This window comes from Macaca thibetana, chromosome 5 (assembly GCF_024542745.1).
Source record: "Macaca thibetana thibetana isolate TM-01 chromosome 5, ASM2454274v1, whole genome shotgun sequence".
Classification (NCBI taxonomy): Eukaryota; Metazoa; Chordata; class Mammalia; order Primates; family Cercopithecidae; genus Macaca; species Macaca thibetana.
Window position 1 is genome coordinate 178,969,153 of NC_065582.1, and position 19,171 is coordinate 178,988,323.

Sequence of the window (19,171 nt, forward strand, 5' to 3'; positions counted from 1 at the left end):
AGAAGCCGTCTTGCATTCTGTAGGGCAGTGGTTCTCCAGTCTGTGTCAGCATCACCCAGAGAGCTTATTTAAATGCAGATTGCCAAGCTCCGCCCACAGAGCTTCTGACTCAGCCTGGCTGGGGTGGGGCCTGCATGAAAGGTGCACGCCAGCAAGCTCCTGGGTGATGAGGACGTGGATGGTCCAGGGCCCCTGCTTTGAGAACCACCACTGTGGGAACATTTAGTCACTCAGTAAATAGGGCTCCATATGCCTGGGCGTGTTTCAGTCCTGGGGAGAAAGGCAAAGTCTCTCCCCTTATAGTCCAATTATGGTTCAAACAATAGCAGCATACAAATAAATAGAAAGGGCATCAGATGAACGCAAACGCCATCAAGAAAACCAAGAGGGGCCAGGCGCAGTGGCGCAAGCCTGTAATCCTAGCACTTTTGGAGGCTGAAGCAGGTGGATCACCTGAGGTCAGGAGTTCGAGACCAGCCTGACCAACATGGTGAAATGCGTCTACTAAAAATACAAAAATGAGCCAGGCATCCGGGTGTGGCGGTGTGCTCCTGTGGGGAGGCTGAGACAGGAGAATCGCTTGAACCTGGGAGGCGGAGGTTGCAGTGAGCCGAGATCATGCCATTGCACTCCAGCCTGGGTGACACAGCGAGACTCCATCTCAATAAATAAATAACTAAAGAGGCGTGAGGAGGGTGAGGGGTGAGGGATTGAGCTGTGGGCTGGAGGAGACGTGGAACCCAGCAGGGACCTATGACAGTTCACCAGATGCACAGCAGGGGAAGGGAATTCCAGACAGAGGGAACGGCACATGCAGGAGGCCAAGGGGCCTGAGGTGTGGGGTCGGGGACAGAGCTCAGAGGGTCTGGAATGGCCCATGTCCCGATGAGGTGCTCACAGCTTTGGGGTTGCCATGGGGAGCCAGTGACGGGTTCTAAGCAGGGACATGATGAGCTTTTGATTTCAGGATGATCGCAGGGGCAGCCAAACAGAATGGATTCCATGAAGGAGACAGAGAAAAAAAAAGATTCTCTTGGATCTGTGACCTCGGGCCATTATTCCGCCTCCCTGAGGCCTGGTGTCCTTATCTATAGACGGGTGCCGCCCACATCTAAGGATTTAACAAGCAAAATTGTACCAAGTGTTTAGAGCAGAGCTTGGCATTGAGCACACCATAAGTTAGTTTTTACAACCGGTAATTTTCTACTCTCTCCCACCCTAAGGGAATGGTGTGACCTCAGTCTGGCAGTGGCAGGGGTTTCCCGGCAACCCCCTCACATGCAGGGCGGCCGAGGAGCTGCTGAGTCAGCGGGCATGCGGCCTGAACCTGGCTTGAATTCTGGGCCCTGAATGTAGCAGCTGTTGGGCTCTGGGTGAGTGACACGATCTCTCTGTGTCTGGAACCCTCTGCTGTGATATCTGTGTGGGACTCCGTGACTCGGAGGGCAAAATGGGATCTGTAGGACAAGGCTTTGTAATCTAATGTCCGGCTTTACAGTTTCCAAACAACTTCTGAGAATCCCCCAGGAACAACTTCTGGGCTTTACAAATCAGCCTGAGAGCCTGGCTGTCATTCTGATCTTTCTTGACGTTCATGCTTAGGAAACAGTCTCTCATCAGAGTGTGGCAGGCCAGAAGGAGCAGTGGGTAAGAGTTTCCTGATCTGATGACCTGAGTTCACAGCTGAGCTCTGTTGCTTCCTGGCTGTGTGACCTTGGACAAGTTGCTTACCTTCTCTGAGCCTCACTCTGCTCTCCCGTGAAAAATGGCATCAATGACCTGTCTTCATAGGACTCGTGTGAGTTTCATTCAACCAACATCTATAGAGCGCCTTCTGTGTGTCAGCGCCACCCTGTCTCCCTGGGCTGGAATATTGCCCCAGCACCTAGAACAGTACTTGGTACACGAATGTTACAACTGAAAACAAAACAAAATAAAACAAAACAAAACACAGTGCCATGATGGCCAGCAGGGGCATCTTTGAGAGGTGGACGATGCAGCTAGGGCAGTTGGAAGGGGCTCTAGAGGGCTTCGAAGGTCAGACTAAGCAACCTAGACTTTGTACTCTGGGCACTAGGGAGCCAGTGAGGGTTTCAGGGGAGGTGCTGTGGTGGTGCTGTGTGTTAGGAAGGCTTCGGCAGAAAAAGAGACAATGGAGAGGGCATTGCCATCGTGAATTGTCCCAGCAGATGTCTCTGCAGGCCGACTGTGGCTAGGAAGTGAAACCAGTGCTGCTGAACCCTCAGAGAGGGCAGGACAAAGTGAATTTACCCCAATGGCTTCACTCCAACCTTCACTCAGGCAGAACCTTTTACAAAAGTGCAGAATCATTCTGTCGGGAAAGGTGCCATCCACTAATGGATGTTTTCACATCCTCTTTTCCTCTGAGTTAACAGGGCTGGAAAATGCCAGTTTCAGCTGGGGCTGGGCAGGGGACATCGCTGTACCCTGTGGGCCGGATTCCAGGCGAAATACAATGGCAATGTCCACAGCAAACTGGGAGACTGGGAGGGTCTGTCCATGGTTGAAGCAGGCAGCCAGTGCTTGGGCCAGATCAGAAGTGGAGTGAGTGTTACCAGGGCACCTGGCTGTACTATGTCATGTCGCCTGTGTTGAATACATGAGTGTTAGGGACTATTATAAATATAAAGGTGAGAGAAGACACGATAATGATTAGGTTGGGTTAGAAAGGCCAAGTGCAGCAAATGTTAGCTGATATTCCTTGAGTGCTTACTTTGTGAGCACTTTAGATAAATTCTCCATTGACCACAACACTTCAAGACGTGTGCATTGATTGTACCCATTCTACAGACAAGAAAATTGAGACTCACAGAGGTGAACTAACTTGCCTCAGGTTACATCATCACTAGGGACAGGATTTGAATAAAAACCTGTCTGACCCGAGAGCCTGTGGCTTCTAATGCTACATCATAGCTTTCCATATATAAACTTTAAAACATTAATTTTTATGTTCCTGGAGGGGAAAAAATCACGGTAATGCAGGTTTGAATTACTTCCCTTTGGAAAAAAAAATGTAGGTTTTGCAATACTCTTTTGAAAATACCAGATTTCTGGAGACTATCAAATGATAGCAAAGAATCGCAAAATATGAATAGGGAACCCTCAGGGGGTCATGCAGTGTGGAGACCAGGGCTCTGGCAGTGGACTCAGGACAGGCCTGGCCTGGAGGGGTCATTCTGTGGCTGGCTGACCTTCATCCAGCTGTTTTGTCTCTGTGCCTTCATCTCTCCATCTGTTTAAGCCGGTTTGAAGACTTAATTAGGTAGCCAAACACCTGTTTTCAAACAGGTGTTTTAATGATGCTCTTTACAACCACTTTCAGGGTGGTGGTTTCTCCGTAAAATCCTATACACAGGGTACTACTTTTGAAAATTGCAGCTGTTAGAAAACATAAAGCATTTCCTCAACCACAGTCAACTATTCCCACCTCAGGGGCTTTGTACTTGCTGTTCTCTCTGCCAGGTGGCTGCCTGGCTCACCTCCTCACACCATTTTAGCCTCTGCCTGTTTCTGACATCTTCAGTATTTATTCGAGTCTTGCTTGTTTCCCCTCCCCAGAATCTAAGAACATCCTCCCCATGGAAGCAGGACTTTGTCCACTGTTCCACTCCCAATAGGCAGCACTGTGCCTGGCATGGGGTGGGTGCTCTACGCATAGTTGTTGAATGGAAGCCAGAAGCAGCAGCATCTCATTTCCCCAGCACCATGTGGCCACTGGGGCTGGCTGGAAAGTCTCCCCTTTGCCCCGGAGTCATACCTAGACCACCCACTTCCAGGAAGACCTGTTGAAGGAAGCATCCAGTAAAACAGACGCACTCCTAAGTTTGAAGGCTCCGGGCTACTGGTTGGGGGCTCCGGGCTCCCGTTGCTACTACACGTGTGCAACACTACGTGGAGAAGGGGAGCGAGAGTCGGCACACATCACGGCATCAACAGTTACACTGGGAGAGTTTGGCCAAGCTTTTTCACCTGCAGAACCACACCGGAGCCTCAAGGCAATGCCTGGAGGCGCAGCCGCTCAGAACTACCCATAGTACAGATGAAGAAGCTGAGGCCAGCAGACGTTAAGCCTTGCTGACCGTTCTGGAGCTGAACTCAAAGCAGGGAGGAGGTAGGTACTGGATTCTCCTGCCTGGTGTGCTAGAGGAGGGAGACAGGGTGATGGGGAAGGGAAGGAATAATAACTCATTTTCTTACTAAACCAAAAAAGTAACAAGACCCTTATATCCCCCTAGAACTCACAGCCATGCGTCTATAAGACAAGGTTTGACAACTTGAAGTTGCACAGAAGTCACCATGGGATCTTCTTAAATGTGGAATCTGATTCCATAGACCTGGGGCAGGGCCTGAGAACCTGCATTTCTAGCAGGCCTCAGCATCATGCCAATGTCCCTGGTCCCTGAACCACACTGAGTGGCCAGGGGGCAGCATACTGCCTTGGGTATTGACATCCACGCATTATGACATAAAGAGAGTCCTCTTTCACTGAAGACCTACCAGGTACCAGGTGAATTGGTTTGCATATCTTATCCCATTAAAGCCTCAGAGCAATGTATTGTTGAATAAATGTATTGACTTCAGCTTATATGTACATATCACTGTATTTTTTTTTTTTTTTTGAGATGGTGTCTTGCTCTGTTGCCCAGGCTGGAGTGCAGTGGCCGGATCTCGGCTCACTGCAAGTTCCGCCTCCTGGGTTTATGCCATTCTCCTGCTTCAGCCCCCTGAGTAGCTGGGACTACAGGTGCCCACCACCTCGCCTGGCTAGTTTTTTTTAGTATTTTTTTAGTAGAGACGGGGTTTCACCGTGTTAGCCAGGATGGTCTCGATCTCCTGACCTCGTGATCCGCCCGTCTCAGCCTCCCAAAGTGCTGGGATTACAGGATTGAGCCACCACGCCCAGCCTATCACTGTATTTTAATAAAACTGAGGTCAGGGAAGTTTCAATATTCAGTGGGAGAAAGGAGTGTCTATGAATTACCTTCAGCAGAATTCTCAACTAATTTGAAAATGATCCAAAGATAAAGGAAAAGCAATATCAACCCTGGTTAAACTACTGTTCAAGCTTCTCCATGCAATTGACTACACAGTTTGGTAAAAGGAAGTTATTTGTCCCGTATGATCTTACATAAACACCACAAAACACTTGCGTTTTAAATGACTGTTTTCTTTAAGGGATGCGAGTCCTCCACTGCCCAGCAGGCAGACACTGCCATGGCTTGCTCTTTGGCTTTTAAAAAAATCACTCAGATCCTGGGTTCATTTCTCAGCATGTGCAGCATGGGGGCTTTTCCAGGAGTCACAGTGGAATGCGGCATTGCCCTGTATCTTTACGGTGTGCTCTCTAACCCATCATACATTTCAGACTTAGGCCACCAAAAGCAGCACATTCCATGAGACTTGAATCTTTGAGTGGGGTAACGATTTTTTTTGTTTTTTTTTTGGCTCAAACACACAAATGTCGCTCTGTCCTTTGAGCAGGATCTCCTGAACACGAAATCAATTCCTTTATTTGCTGCATACTCAGTGAGCAAGTCCTGGAAAGAAGGCACAGTGCTTGGCCTTAGAGACAAACCGGCACCCAGCTCCTAACTCCCCATCTGCTCCTGCTACCTCCACCCATAGACTACACTCAGCAAGAATCCACAGTGGGCTGCACTTATTGAGAGCAGTTTACAAGTAATAATTATCTAAACCTTACCATGCCCCGGTGAGACAGGCATTGTCATCATCCCCATGAGGAAGACATTGAGGCCCAGAGAGGTTAAATAATGTGTCCAAGGCCACACAACTAAGTGGGAGAGCGAGTTCAGAGCCAGGCCGTCTGGTCCCAGTGTCTGTGTTTTCAGCTTCTTTGCTGCCCTAAGCTGACCCACACCACGCTGCTCTGCTGCCCAGAATACCCTTTCCCTTTGATGGTGATGATGATTGATTTTATGTTAACTTGGCTAGGCCATGGTACCCAGATATTTGGTCAAGTATTCTAGATGTTGCCGGGCATGGTGGCTCACACCTATAATCATGGCACTTTGGGAGGCCTAGGTGGGCGGGTCACTTAAGGTCAGGAGTTTGAGATCAGCCTGGCCAACATGGAGAAACCCCATCTCCACTAAGAATACAAAAATTAGTTGGGTGTGGTGGCGGGTGCCTGTAATCCCAGCTACTCAGGAGTCTGAGGCAGGAGAATTGCTTGACCTGAGAGGTGGAGGTTGCAGGGAGCTGAGATCGTGCCACTGCACTCTGGCCTGGGTGATAAGAGTGAGACTCCATTTCAAACAAACAAACAAACAAACTAGATGTTTCTGTGGAGGTCTTTTTTAGATGAGATAAACATCTAAATCAGTAGACTTTGAATGAAGCAGATGAGCCTCCATAATGTGTGTGGGGGGGTTCATTCAATCACCTGAAGGCCTTGAGAGAAAGACTGAGCTCCCTGAGGAGAGGGGCATGCTGCTAGCAGATGGCCTTCAGGCTTGAACTGCAACAACTCTTCCCTGGGGCTCTGCTGTGCCCTGCAGATTGTGAACTTGCTGATCTTTATCTACAGTTGCGTGAGCTAGTTCCGTAAAATAAGTCAAACTCTTTCTCTCTCTCTCTCTCTCTGACCATATCCCCCTTCTTTTTTCCTTCTGTGACATCCCTCCCCGCCAGTAATCTAGATCCTTACTATCTGGGTGACCTTCAGTCACATGAGTTAACCTCCCTGAGCCTCAGTTCTCTTGTCTGGAAAGTGGACATCCTAGTGCCCACCCGTAGGGTCCCTGAGATAAGGGATCTGCAGTGCAGGGAGCCACTGCCCAACACACGGTGAGCGCCCAACAGATGCTCTGCATGCTGCTACTTCTTTCCCTTCACGGTCAATCAGGAGTCATGAAGCCCCCAGCTCCCTGTGTGCTCAGTAGCACATGAAACTCACATGCAACATGGAACCTTGGTTCCACTGAGGTTTTCAGACCTCAATGGAAGCTGGAAGGCCCAATCCTCAAATGAGCCACCATCACAAAAGGCAGCAAAAAAGCAAACCATTCAGCTGATGCCTCCCTGTGACCAGCATCTGACCTGGAAACAGCGTGCAGTTGCTGGAGGAGGAGGCCCGAGGGAGAAGGCACTTGGTTTGGATGAATGTTTCAGTGTTTGCTCTATAGAATGTCTTGCCCCATCACAGGGATTTATGACGGGCATCTATGAAATCTTGCTTCTTAGAAACTTGCTTTACCACCAACTCTCCCTGGAAAGAGCCTGGGGCAGTCAGGGGTCCATCAGGGTGCCAAGGTGCACACAGGACGACGGGGATGCCGGGGGTGCTGTGGGCACAGCAGCTGTTGACGCCTACCTGCTGGGCCTGCTGCAGCAGCTCCATGCGCTCCCGCAGGATCTGGCTGTCGAACTCGCGGCTCTGCCTGAGGATCTGCCTGCGCACCTTTTCCACAGCAGCCTGCAGGTCCTCCCGCTGGCCCTCGCTCAGCGCCTCACCGGCCCTCCGCCCCGGCTCCTGCTGCAGCGCTGTGTACAGTGTGGCCTCCAGGTCTTGGATTTTCTGAGGAGCCCAGATCACACAGACAGAGGAAGGTCACAAGGAGGTGAACAGGAACCACCAGGAGGCTGCTGCCAGTGGAGGCAGAGTCAGGGAGGGGGTTTTGGGCAGGGAGGGGCATCTGGCAGGGGCCAAGCACAGGGCCAGCAGTGCCCAGGGGAGCAGGCTGTGAGGGAGCAACTCGGCCCCACGCACATGTTATCTAGAGCATTTTTTACTCTATTCAACCCAGACGCCCCTACTATGCACAAGAGGGGACAAGGGCAAGAAGAAAAAGTAATCATAACCTTCCCTTAAAATGCATGACTCAAACAGAGGTGCAAGTCACCTGAGTTTTATTTCATCCTTGGCTTCCAATCGACTCTCCTCACCTTGGGAACAAATCTCCCCTTTTCTAATGGGTGCCAATGGGAAAATATGTCTGGATTTGCATTTGGTTTTCAGCTGCCTTAAGAATGCAACTCTAGCCCAAAGCAAATAGTGGCAATGTTTTAATTGCCCCAACCCCTCACAAAGGAAGACACCCTTTGTTGGCAAAGCTGAATGAGACATTAGTGACCAACTGGGGATCCTTGCGAAAGCTGAGTTTTCATCATTACAGGATGTTACTCCTTTTCACAGCAAGACACTTAAATATAGCTATCTTATGGGAATGTCTAGGGACAAAAGAAAATTAGCTCCTTTTCTGCCTTCCTAAATCCCCACCCACAGTCCTTACTAAGGGACAGCTACTTCTCTTCCAAAGAAACTACAGGTGGTATAGAGGAACCATGAGTTTCAATAGAAACATGCCACTGAGGCAGAGGTTAACCATTAGCCCTCCATCACCAAGGCCGAGGCTAACCGGTACCCCTCCATCACTGAGGCAACCCAGTAGGCCTCCGTCACCGAGGCAGAGGCTAACCAGTAGCCCTCCATCACTGAGGCAGAGGCGTAGTCACCGAGGCAGAGGCTAACCAGTAGCCCTCCATCACTGAGGCAGAGGCTAACCCAGTAGCCCTCCGTCACCGAGGCAGAGGCTAACCAGTAGCCCTCCATCACTGAGGCAGAGGCTAACCCAGTAGCCCTCCATCACCAAGGCCGAGGCTAACTGGTAGCCCTCCATCACCGAGGCCGAGGTTAGCCCAGTAGCCCAGTAGTAGCCCTCCATCACCGAGGCAGAGGCTAACCCAGTAGGCCTCCATCACTGAGGCAGAGGCAGAGTTACCGAGGCAGAGGCTAACCAGTAGCCCTCCATCACTGAGGCAGAGGCTAACCCAGTAGCCCTCCGTCACCGAGGCAGAGGCTAACCAGTAGCCCTCCATCACTGAGGCAGAGGCTAACCCAGTAGCCCTCCATCACCAAGGCCGAGGCTAACTGGTAGCCCTCCATCACCGAGGCCGAGGTTAGCCCAGTAGCCCTCCGTCACCGAGGCAGAGGTTAACCCAGTAGGCCTCCATCACCGAGGCAGAGGTTAACCCAGTAGGCCTCCATCACCGAGGCAGAGGTTAACCCAGAGGTTAACCCAGTAGGCCTCCAGAGGCCCCAGTAGCCCTCCATCACCGAGGCAGAGGTTAACCCAGTAGGCCTCCATCACCGAGGCAGAGGTCAACCCAGTAGCCCTCCATCACTGAGGCCGAGGTTAACCCAGTAGCCCTCCATCACCGAGGCAGTCTAACCCAGTAGGCCTCCATCACCGAGGCAGAGGCTAACCCAGTAGCCCTCCATCACTATCAGGCCACTTGCTTCTCAGGTCTCCTCTGACTTTTCCCTGCTGGGATCCAGGACCATTGAGCCAGACTGATTTTAACCAACAAACATGATCATCTTCACCTCTGCCCACCCCAACGGTTGCCCCTGGGGAATTAGAAGACCGGAATCTGTTTCCCGGCAGAGCTGCAGGGCCCCCAGGTGGGCTCCACACGGAGCAGAGCTTGCTGGTGCCTGCAGGCTCACCCCTTCTCTACTCAGCAGCCAAGCTCCCAGGAGACCCCCGCGTGGCCAATTTCCAGATGGAAACGCATCACTTGATTCTGGAAACCCCGTCGCGGGCCTGCCCCACCTCACTCAGCTCAGTGACAAAGGGACACAGGCTTGCATCTGGCACCTGCTGTCCTGGCCCCAGCATGGACACACGACCCTGCCACCCTCTCAGAGCATTTCACTTCCTGACTGTTCATGAGAGTCCAGAGCTGCGTCAGAACTCCTGTCTACCCGTGCGACTGAAATCCCACTGGGAGCACACTGCCCACGGCAGGCTTTCAAATACTCCAAGTGTGAAGGTAGCTTCTATATGGTGGCAGAACCAGCATGCAGGGGCCTCTTCTGCAGAGTCAGCACTCTGAGGGATCCCTCAGGCCTCCCTGAGTTGGTGCTTAGACAAAGGAAGGGTGGACCCCAAGGTGTTCCAAAGTGTGTTTTCAGAAATGCCAGTTCTGCAAGATGTCCTTTGAAAAAAGGTCCAATGATCCAGTGAACTTGGCACACTGCTTGCTTACATTCCTCTCAGAGCCTCAACTCACCCTTTAGCACACTAAGACCCCAAGAGGTCCTTCAGAGTTTTCCAACTTACTCTATTGCGCTACGCTTCGCAGGGCCCTAGGGTCCATCTACAATCACATTCCTCGGCGTTTTTTGGGAAACGCTAGGGGAGAACAGGGATGTGTGATAGGGATGGCCCATCCTGCAGGGTGTTTTCAAAAGGACCAAGCCAGGACCAAAACAAGGAAAAACCTAAAAGATTAGAGAGGCAGGAGACAGACCAGGGTATAGATGAGAATGTCTCCATTCGTTAGTTGCCCTCAACACTGCTGATACATCGTGTGCCCAGAAGGAAATGTGTCTTGATAAGGCTTAGTCCATTCTGATCGTCTGCATCTCCTGCTCTCAGTCTGAAGGGATTCAAGCCTCACAGCCTAGACAGGAAGGGCCAAGGGTCATAGCTAGTTGCACCAGCCTTCACGTCTAGAATCTCCTGTCCATTTGAGCTAAGCCCAGGCTACCTGCTCTCTGTCTTCCTGGAGCCTCTCATGGGAAGCAGAGTTTTAAAGTCATTTTTTTAGTGATTGGCTCTGCATTTTGTAGGTGCCAACCCATTTTTGTAAAATGACTTTAACTGCAAATGATCTGGGCACAGATTTGCTCAAGAGTCTCTACCACACTAGCTTCTTCCTACAAGGAACGGCATTGAACTCTAAATTCTCTCTCCTGCAGAGACACGTTTCCATGATCTTACTCAACTCCCCGCCTCCCCCAAGGAGAATTTCTCTCAGTGCCAGGAGCACTTAGCTTTGAGTGTGAGGACACAGGACCCTGAACATCATCTCACTGTACTTTAATCACCAGGATGCACAGAACCAATTTTGCAAGCCAAATGCGATATTACATCCAACCTTACACCTCGTCCCTTCGGTTCTGAAAATCACCTGGCCTCATCTAATTGCTTTACCTCTGCGTTCCTTTGTGATCATCTCTTTTTCCTATTTATGGGAAAACTTGCTTTGGGACTTTAAGTCCAACTATTTAAGTATCATCAAACATATAAGAAATAGAGGTTCTTCCCATTCATCCCAAATGATTACTAGAATTTAAGAAGCACGTCTAAGAAAACCATTAAAGTAACTTTGAATATTTTTGAAAATCACGATTGATTTGGGAAAAGGGACCATCTGTACAGTCATTCCAGCCACACGGTGGAGATGGCATTGTTGTCGCTCCTGTTTGGCATTGGGGAGCACCCTAAATGCAGTGTCAGCCCCGGAGGGAAAAGCAGCCTCTAATGTGGAGTCTAGGAATCCAAAGTGTCAAACCCACTTCTGGTCCTACCAGGTAAGCCTGGTCAAGGGCTTGCTTCCGGTAGTCGAGCTCCTCTTCCAGATAGCCCTTCTGCCTGCTGAACAGGTCCTGAGAAAGAGGGAGGCGCCATCAGGGACCAGCGTCAGAACAGGAATCCATGACAGCTTCAGAGCCCGTGTGCTAGACAGTGGCAGTCTCACCGAATTGGGGGCACTCAGATGAGAAGGGACTTGGTGGTCTTCCCTGTTTGCCCCACGTGAATCGCCCAGCGGGAGCCTCACTGACCCGGGGCACCCTTGACAGCCCCACATGGATCCTCGGTCAAGACTATCCCCTTCCTCCTGCTTCCCTTCCTCTTGGGTACCTGACTGTAAAGAAGGGACCCACGTCAAACCCAGGCACAGTTCACAGGAGTCCCTCTGGGTTCCTCCTGCTGCGTCTTAGTGGCCCCAGAAGACTGTCTTCATGGTCCCAGATGTGGTTCTTTCTTCCTGCCTGAACTGCCTCACCCACCTCCCAATCGGTCTCACTGAGCACACTTCTCACTGCCTCCCATGTCCCTGGATCACTCTCTAAGACCCGGCAAGCCTGATCTCTCCAGAGTGCAAATCTCTTCTTATGACTGATTTTCGGGTTTCAGGGTTAGAGTTCATCTCCTGTAGCCACTTCCTTTTATAGACAAGGAAGGAAAGAGCCAGGGAGGACCAGAGCCTCACCTTAGATGCCGCAGTTCGGTGATGGCAGAGGTGGGAGTAGAAACCCAGGCCTTCTGGCCCCAGTCAGGGCTCTTTCCGCACCACTCCCTGCTCCTAGGCCCCACGAGTCCTTCCACCTTCCTCCTTCTCCTCCCATTTCCATTTCTCCTTGGAGAACTCGAATCGGCCTTTGACTACTCAAGAACCACGTCTTCTGGGAAACCTTCTCTGTCCTCCCCAGGCTCTCCATACATCCATAACCCCAGTGAATAACCTCCACCACCATTTATCAGGTACCCAAGGTGCCAAGCACAGTGCAACCCTGGCTATGTACCTAGCATTTCTCATCCCACAGCCCAGCAAAGCACAGATTGGAGTTTCCTGTTCATCAATGAGAAAACTAAAGTCCAGTTTCCCAAGCTTTCATGGCCAGCAAAGGTTTGAGCCCTGCCCGTGTGTTCCTAGAGTCACTGCGCCAGCATTTCAATATCTGGGCTGTGTCTCTCCTAACATCCTCACGCTGCATTCACAGGAGCTCATGACCGCACGACCCTGCGGGCCTGTGAGCTTGCTCCTGGTGGCAGGGACCCCACTTATTCATTACCAAGCCTCTAATCCTGGCATAGCACCTGGGACACAGCAGAGGTTCTGAAAATAGGTATTCAATGAGTAACTGAGCAAGTGAAAGAGTAAGTAAATGGGTGATAATTACTCAGAACAAACACTGGGGCAAAAGCAAAATTGAGAAATGCATGCAAATCATTAGGAAAACACATGCAAAGCCTTCCTGCAATCGACTTTGCTCTTCGAACCCTCTCCCCCCACCCCCAGGCAGTCAAATCTTTTACCTTCTCCTTCTCCAGGTCCAGCATCTTCTGGGTCAGGGCGGCCTCGGTCCCCTCTATTTGCTTCAGCCACTAGAAAACAGCAGGGACAGGAGGGGTGCAGCAAAGTGAGAGTCAGAACCCAACGGGCCCTGGAATTTCACAGGTGTGTGAATTTCATAGATCGGCTTTTTCAGGGTGTGCTCAGGAATGGATCACGTCACGGCACACACATGCCTGCACCTGCGGATGGTGTGGTTGTGTGTGCATGGTCCAGCCTGTATGTGCAGGAGGTCATAGGTGTAAGTGTGACATGTACGTGGTGTGGAAGCTGGATTCAGAGCCTGGGTGGACCCAAGTGTGGACGGCTGCGAGTGTGTACAGCAGAGGAAGTGGCGTGGTGTAGCTGATGTCACAGAGTGCCTGCTCTGTGCTGATGCTTCACTCAGGAGACCTCATCTGACCCTCTTACGACCACCCCATGCAGTAGGCAGCATCACCCCCATTTTGCAGGTAAAGACATGGAGGCTAAGTTAAGTAACTTGTCCAAGGTCACACAGGTGCAGAATGGAGACTTGGAACCCAGCCTGCAGGACGCCAAAGCCCTCATCCCTCCAGCAACGTGAGTTGGAGCAGCCCAGAGTGCCTGGTGCCACCATGAGAGGAAGTGGAATCACACACAGGATAGGGGGTGTAGGAGCATGAAAGCAGGGTTCGTGCCAGGACATGAGGGTGCAGGCACAGAATAGGGGGCAAACAGGTAGGGCGTGCACCTGAGTGCCAGGTAAGGGAGTGGGAGCTCTGTCCACGTTCCCTCTGGGGTCTGGGCTGGGGGTGAGCACGGAAGCAGGTGTCATATGCAGATGTGTCTCTATGAGGAGCCCCTAAGATGGGAGGAAGTCCAGGCCAGCACACGGGGGCTGCCATGTGGGGGAGGGCTGCGGGGAGGTCAAGGCACCGAGGGATGTCCAGGCTTGACAACACCACTGACCTCCTCATTGCTCAGGTTGTTGGATGGCCTCCCGCTGCCAGGCCCCAACCGCAGAGCTCCCTCTTTCCCGACCCCAGGCCCCGGCTGTGGAGCACCCCCTTTCCTAACTCCAGGCCCCAGCTGCAGAAAGCCTCCTTTCCTGACCCCAGGATCCCCTAGTTTCCTTGTACTCCTTTCTTTCCCCCTCCTCTGGCAGCAGCTGGTTACCCTCATGAGGTCACCCTGCCCTTGTGAGGTCCTGGAGCCCTGCCCTCCGCCTTCCCCACCTTACTCTGCCCTCCCCCCGGGATCCACCCTCCCTACCCTTTCTGAAATGTCTCCCACCCAGATCTGCCCCACCACACCCTGTGTGCCGCTGCCTCCTGCACCCCTCCACTCCCAAGTCTCAAGGAATCTCCAGGGCCTGCCAGGACCCCTGATGGGGAAGAGTGCCCCCTCCTTCCTTCCGTCCACTTCCAACATACTGGCTTCACCTCCTTCTGGTTCTCAAACCCACACACAGCACTCCTTCGCCATCACAAACCCCCCATTCCCCTTTCAGCCCCCAGGTTCATATCTGAAACCTCCCCACACACCACAAATCCCTTTCTGCCCCCCAGCCAGCAAGTTCCCTAAAAACCACACATGGGCTCACGGAACCTCCCTGCTCTGCTCAGAGCCCTCCAAAGACATCCCCTCACTCCCGACAACACCGGCAAGGCCCCAGCGTGGGGTGGCCTCTGCAATGCTCACAGTCTCATCAGTCAGCACTCTCCTGTCCCTGCTGAAATCCCGGGTCCTGGTCATCCTAACTACACAGAGCTCCTCGAACATGCCCAGCCTTTCCCTGTGCCGTCCCTACCTCTCCTGGCCCCAGCCTCAGCCCCAGGCCTTTACTGAGCTAGCATCACTCAGTCTTTAGGCCCTGAGCTAGCTGTCACCTCCTCCAGGAAGCCTACCCTGCTTGAGTCCATGGGGTCAGTTACCCTCCATGGTGCCCATGTCAGTCACCTTGTGAATGTCTGGTCACAGCACTCACCTGACAGGCGCTGTTGTCTGTTTCACCCTGCTGCCCCCCTTGAAGGTGGGGACCACGTTTACCTCCTGTTGGACTTCCTTGACTGGCACAAGGCCTGACACAAGCAGGTGCCTAATAAACTTCTGTTGAATGAAGGAGAATCGAGGGTGTGCAGGTTGGTGTGGTGTGTGCTGTCTGTACAAATGGGACTAGAACTGATCGAGTACTGTCACAGAACTCCCTCCCTAACGTCACCGTGAGCTCGGCCCCCAGTATATACTCTAGTACAAGCCACGGAGGCAGCACCCAGCACCCTGTGCCAGCCGCGGTGGCCGGCACTTCCTCAAACAAGGCTCAGACAAGATGCGTGTTTTCTTAGAAACAGATAAGCATATTTTGGATGAGGAGTTACAGGTATTTCCTTTTTAACATCCTCATGCAAGCAGTCAAAAAATGAATGAAATGAAAACGGGAAATCCATTTTTGGATGATGACAACAAGCTACTCTCAGAACGGTTTCTACAGAACACAGTGTTGAGCTTTGTTGTTGCTGTCGTTTAAAAACTTGCATATAAAAAATAAATTTAACAAGACCTTTTTAGCAACTGGGAGAGAACACAAGAGAAGAGCGAGCTGGCCATGAGGACCCCCGGCCACGTGAGATCAGAAATTTAATATCAAAGAGTTTGGCCAGAGAGCTATGGGGCCTCAGTCACTCCTGGGAGAAACAATGTTCATGGTTATGCTCCAACCCCAGGAGAGGGGGTCTCAGGCTGGGGAGGAGAAGGGAGTCCACCCACAGGGAGGTGCTAATGGGAATCTGAGCAGCCTCATGGGGGTGGCCTGTTGCAGGGTGGGGGCCGCTCTCTGTGCCCCGACTCCCAGGACCCCTCAGGTGCAGAGCCTAGATCCCCTGCAACTGGTGGGGCTCATCTCTCTCCTCTCCCTTTGGGGAGGGTCCCAAGGCTTCAACTCGGGGCCAGCTATTAGAAAGTCTGACTATGGCTCAGACCTATGCCTCATTCTCCTATCCATCGTTACCAGCGAAAACACGGCCTTTAAGGCATTCCCACCTGGCTGAGGCCAGTGTCTTTTTCTCGATCCACTCTGAACTTGAGGGAGAAGAGATATGACTGCTATGATTTATAAACCCTCCAATGTCTCATGGTTCAGTTTCTCTGCAGGGCACGTGCCATGTGCTGAGGCGAGTGAGACCTTGCCCTGATCCTATGCGTGGCTAACCGGAGTGGGGCTGACGGGTGCCAGGATGGATGCCTGTGCCTTGATGACTGGGCAGGGCTTCAGTGGGTGGAGATGAGGAAGGCACGTGCCCGGTGCAAGATGCTGTTTGCAGGGAAATCAACACAGGCACATCATAGGACATTCCTTCAGGTTGCACTTCACCTACACACTGAGAAATGGGCTTCAAGGCCAGGTGAGGTGTCTCATACCTGTCATCTCAGCACTTTGGGAGGCCAAGGCGGGCAGATCATTTGGGGTCAGGAGTTTGAGACCAGCCTGGCCAACATGGAGAAACCCCATCTCTACTAAAAATACAAAAATTAGCCAGGCATGGTGGCACATGTCTGTAATCCCAGCTGCAGGAGGCTAAAGCACGAGAATCGCTTGAACCCTAGAGGTGGAGGTTGCAATGAGCTGAGATCATGCCACTGCACTCCAGCCTGGGCAACCAGTGAGACTCAGTCTCAAAAAAAAAAAAAAAAATTCATGCCTCTAAGGGAACATTGACATTGACTTCCGCTTATTCGGATACTAGTATGGAATGACAATTTTTAAAATAAGGAGTATTTAGTGGCATGGGGGTTAACTGGGCCTGTCTGTGAAAGCCTTCTCTGGCAGTGACATTGCAGGTGCCCTCCCCCTCTGCAAACTTCCCTGCAGTGCCTGTCGGCTCTAGGGTGACCAGCTTGTCCCTGTTGGCCCACGACTGTCCCTCTTTTAGCACTGCAATTCTCACGTCCCAGGAAAGCTGTCAGTCCCAGGCAAAGCAGACCGTCAGTCCCCTAGTGGTCCTGCCAGATTCTCAGAGGGTCCTGCTGATGCAGTTCCCACCCCACATGAGGGTCCACTTCTGGACCTGAGGAGCTCTCACACCAACAAGGCTGGGAGAAGACAAGTGGCAACTCCCAAGCTTAGTGGACCTTTATCCACAGACAAATGGCAGGGCCAGTGTCTCCTAGAACCCAACCTGAGAAAACCATGGTTTAAGTCCAGTCCTCAAAGACAGGGAGCTGGGCACCTCTGTGCCAGGCTCAGAATCGGGGCCCCATAACCATCAGTAGGGGTTGTGAGGGGCTGGCAGACTAGGGCAGCCGGCATGGCTCTCTAGTGTGTAGGGCACAAGGCACGGCACCAGGCTGACCGGCTTGGGGAGGTTAGTGGGCAGGGGCAGGCGGGCGGCGGTGGGGGTGGGCAGGGTGCAAGCGGGGAGGTCGGCAGCTGCCAGGCAAGCACAGCATGGTGAGGGTCAAGCAGACAGTGGCCGGATCCCAGACAGGCTCCCCCTCCTCATCTGTCCTAGAAGGCTGCTAATCTCACAGATGCCCAGAGGATGAGGAGCGCTGGGGACCTAAGGTGTGGGCCTGGAACACCTGCTGTGGGTTGGGCGTGGGGAGGGGTGCATCAGGAATGGCTCAGGTGGGAGAACTCAGCGCCCTGCAGAGGGCTGCTCTCACGGAGGCTGGAAGCCTCCTGCCAGCTGGCGCCCTGGCCCTCCAACGCCCTCTGCCCCAGCCCCGTAACGAACCAGCCCCCTGAGTCACTGGCAGGTTCCTGCTCCTTGCTCACCCGATCCACAGGCATTGACCAAGCATCTCCAGGAAGTAAGCATGGCCCCAGGTGCCTGACTGAACCAGATGGCAATGCCTGATGCCACTGAAATATGCAGCCTCGCGGATTCTGACAGAGACTGTGAGCCACCAGGATGCTCAGTGTCATGGCTGAGAGAGACGTGGTGAGAAACCGGCTGAAACCCCTGCAGCTGGCAAGTGGTGTCACCAAGACCCAAGCCAGGAGAGGCCTCCCCGACATCAAATCAGACACTGGTGGATGTGACATCTCCACGTCTACCAGGGCTGTGCTCAGCACTTGACACTAAGATGCTCTCTCTCAGTAAATGTTCCAGTGGATGTTGGGTAAACTGAGTCATAAACGTCATAAGTGTTTAATCAGCACTTTGTGTGACTCTACACGGAGCACCGTTGGAGGAGCCTAGACAGCCATGGAGGGTTTTGCTGCTGGAAAGGAAGGTGTTCTGAATGTGTCTCATGTGCCCCACCCCATGCCTGCACCTGCACCTGCACCTGCACCTGATGGCCACCAGCCGGCCAGGTGTGAGTCATCCCCGTCCCGCAGTTCACCTGAGGACACAAGCTCAGCCAGGTTTAGTGATGATAGGAATAGGAGAAAGCTGAGTTCCAATCCTTTCACTGCCTACCAGTGTGACCTTGGGCAAGGTTTGGCCATAAATCTGTTACCAACATTTAGTATCCTTTACTTGATTGAGGGATTGAACAAATGCCCTGGGAAGGAAACTATTTCTAGTTTAAATGCCCTTCCAGAGATTCAGGAATGAATCCCAACTAAGATCATTAAGACCTCATCACTGCAAAAATAGCATTTTAAAGTTGAACTCATGTGCTTTGAAAGGAAAAGGTCTTTAGCCCTAAACAGTTGTGTATTTCTAACACACCCTAAACCAATGTAAAAGGCAAACACATCGGGAATGTGTTTTGTAACAAACAGGTCAAAAAGCTAATATCTTTAATATGTAAAGCACGCAAAGAAGTCAGTAAGAAAGACAATGACAATGAATACATATTTGTCAAATGAATGAATGCATGGATGGGTGAATAAATCCAATGGAAAACCCTCAAAATAAATGCAATTACAATTCACAAGGAAGGAGAAGAAAATAGATAATACATACAAAAAAACCTCAGTATCACTAGCACTCAAATAAAAATTAAAACAATGACATGATACAGTTTTCACCATCCAATCGACAAAGTACTCGGCAGCGGTAACATGCCATGTCAAGCATCAATCAACGACGTGTAAGGCTGTGGGTAGAAGGGTAACTGGTGCCGCTTTTCTGGACACTGTTTTGACCATGCCGAAGTCCTTCAAGACATTCTTACTATTTGGCCCAGTGATTCTGCTTCTAAAACATATCCTATGGGCGTATTTTAAGATGTAGATAGAAATTTATGTGTAAAAAATGTGCAGTTTACCACTGCATGATTGTAAGGAAAAAAAAAAGGGGAAACACCTGTGATATCTAACAGCTAAGAGGGGCTTCAGTAACTAACAGTA

General features: G+C 51.6%; 1 protein-coding gene across 3 annotated transcripts in view; it reads right to left on the reverse strand.

Moving 5' to 3' along the window:
* Positions 1-19,171, reverse strand: part of JAKMIP1 (janus kinase and microtubule interacting protein 1) — a 180,097-nt gene that overhangs the window by 5,852 nt on the left and 155,074 nt on the right. For all 3 annotated transcript variants that reach the window (XM_050792098.1, XM_050792100.1, XM_050792099.1), the window contains exons 17-19: positions 12,873-12,941; positions 11,360-11,437; positions 7,355-7,558 (exon numbers count right to left, since the gene is read on the reverse strand). In XM_050792098.1, the coding sequence (XP_050648055.1) occupies positions 7,355-7,558; positions 11,360-11,437; positions 12,873-12,941 (351 nt within the window). The remainder of the gene's footprint in view (positions 1-7,354; positions 7,559-11,359; positions 11,438-12,872; positions 12,942-19,171) is intronic.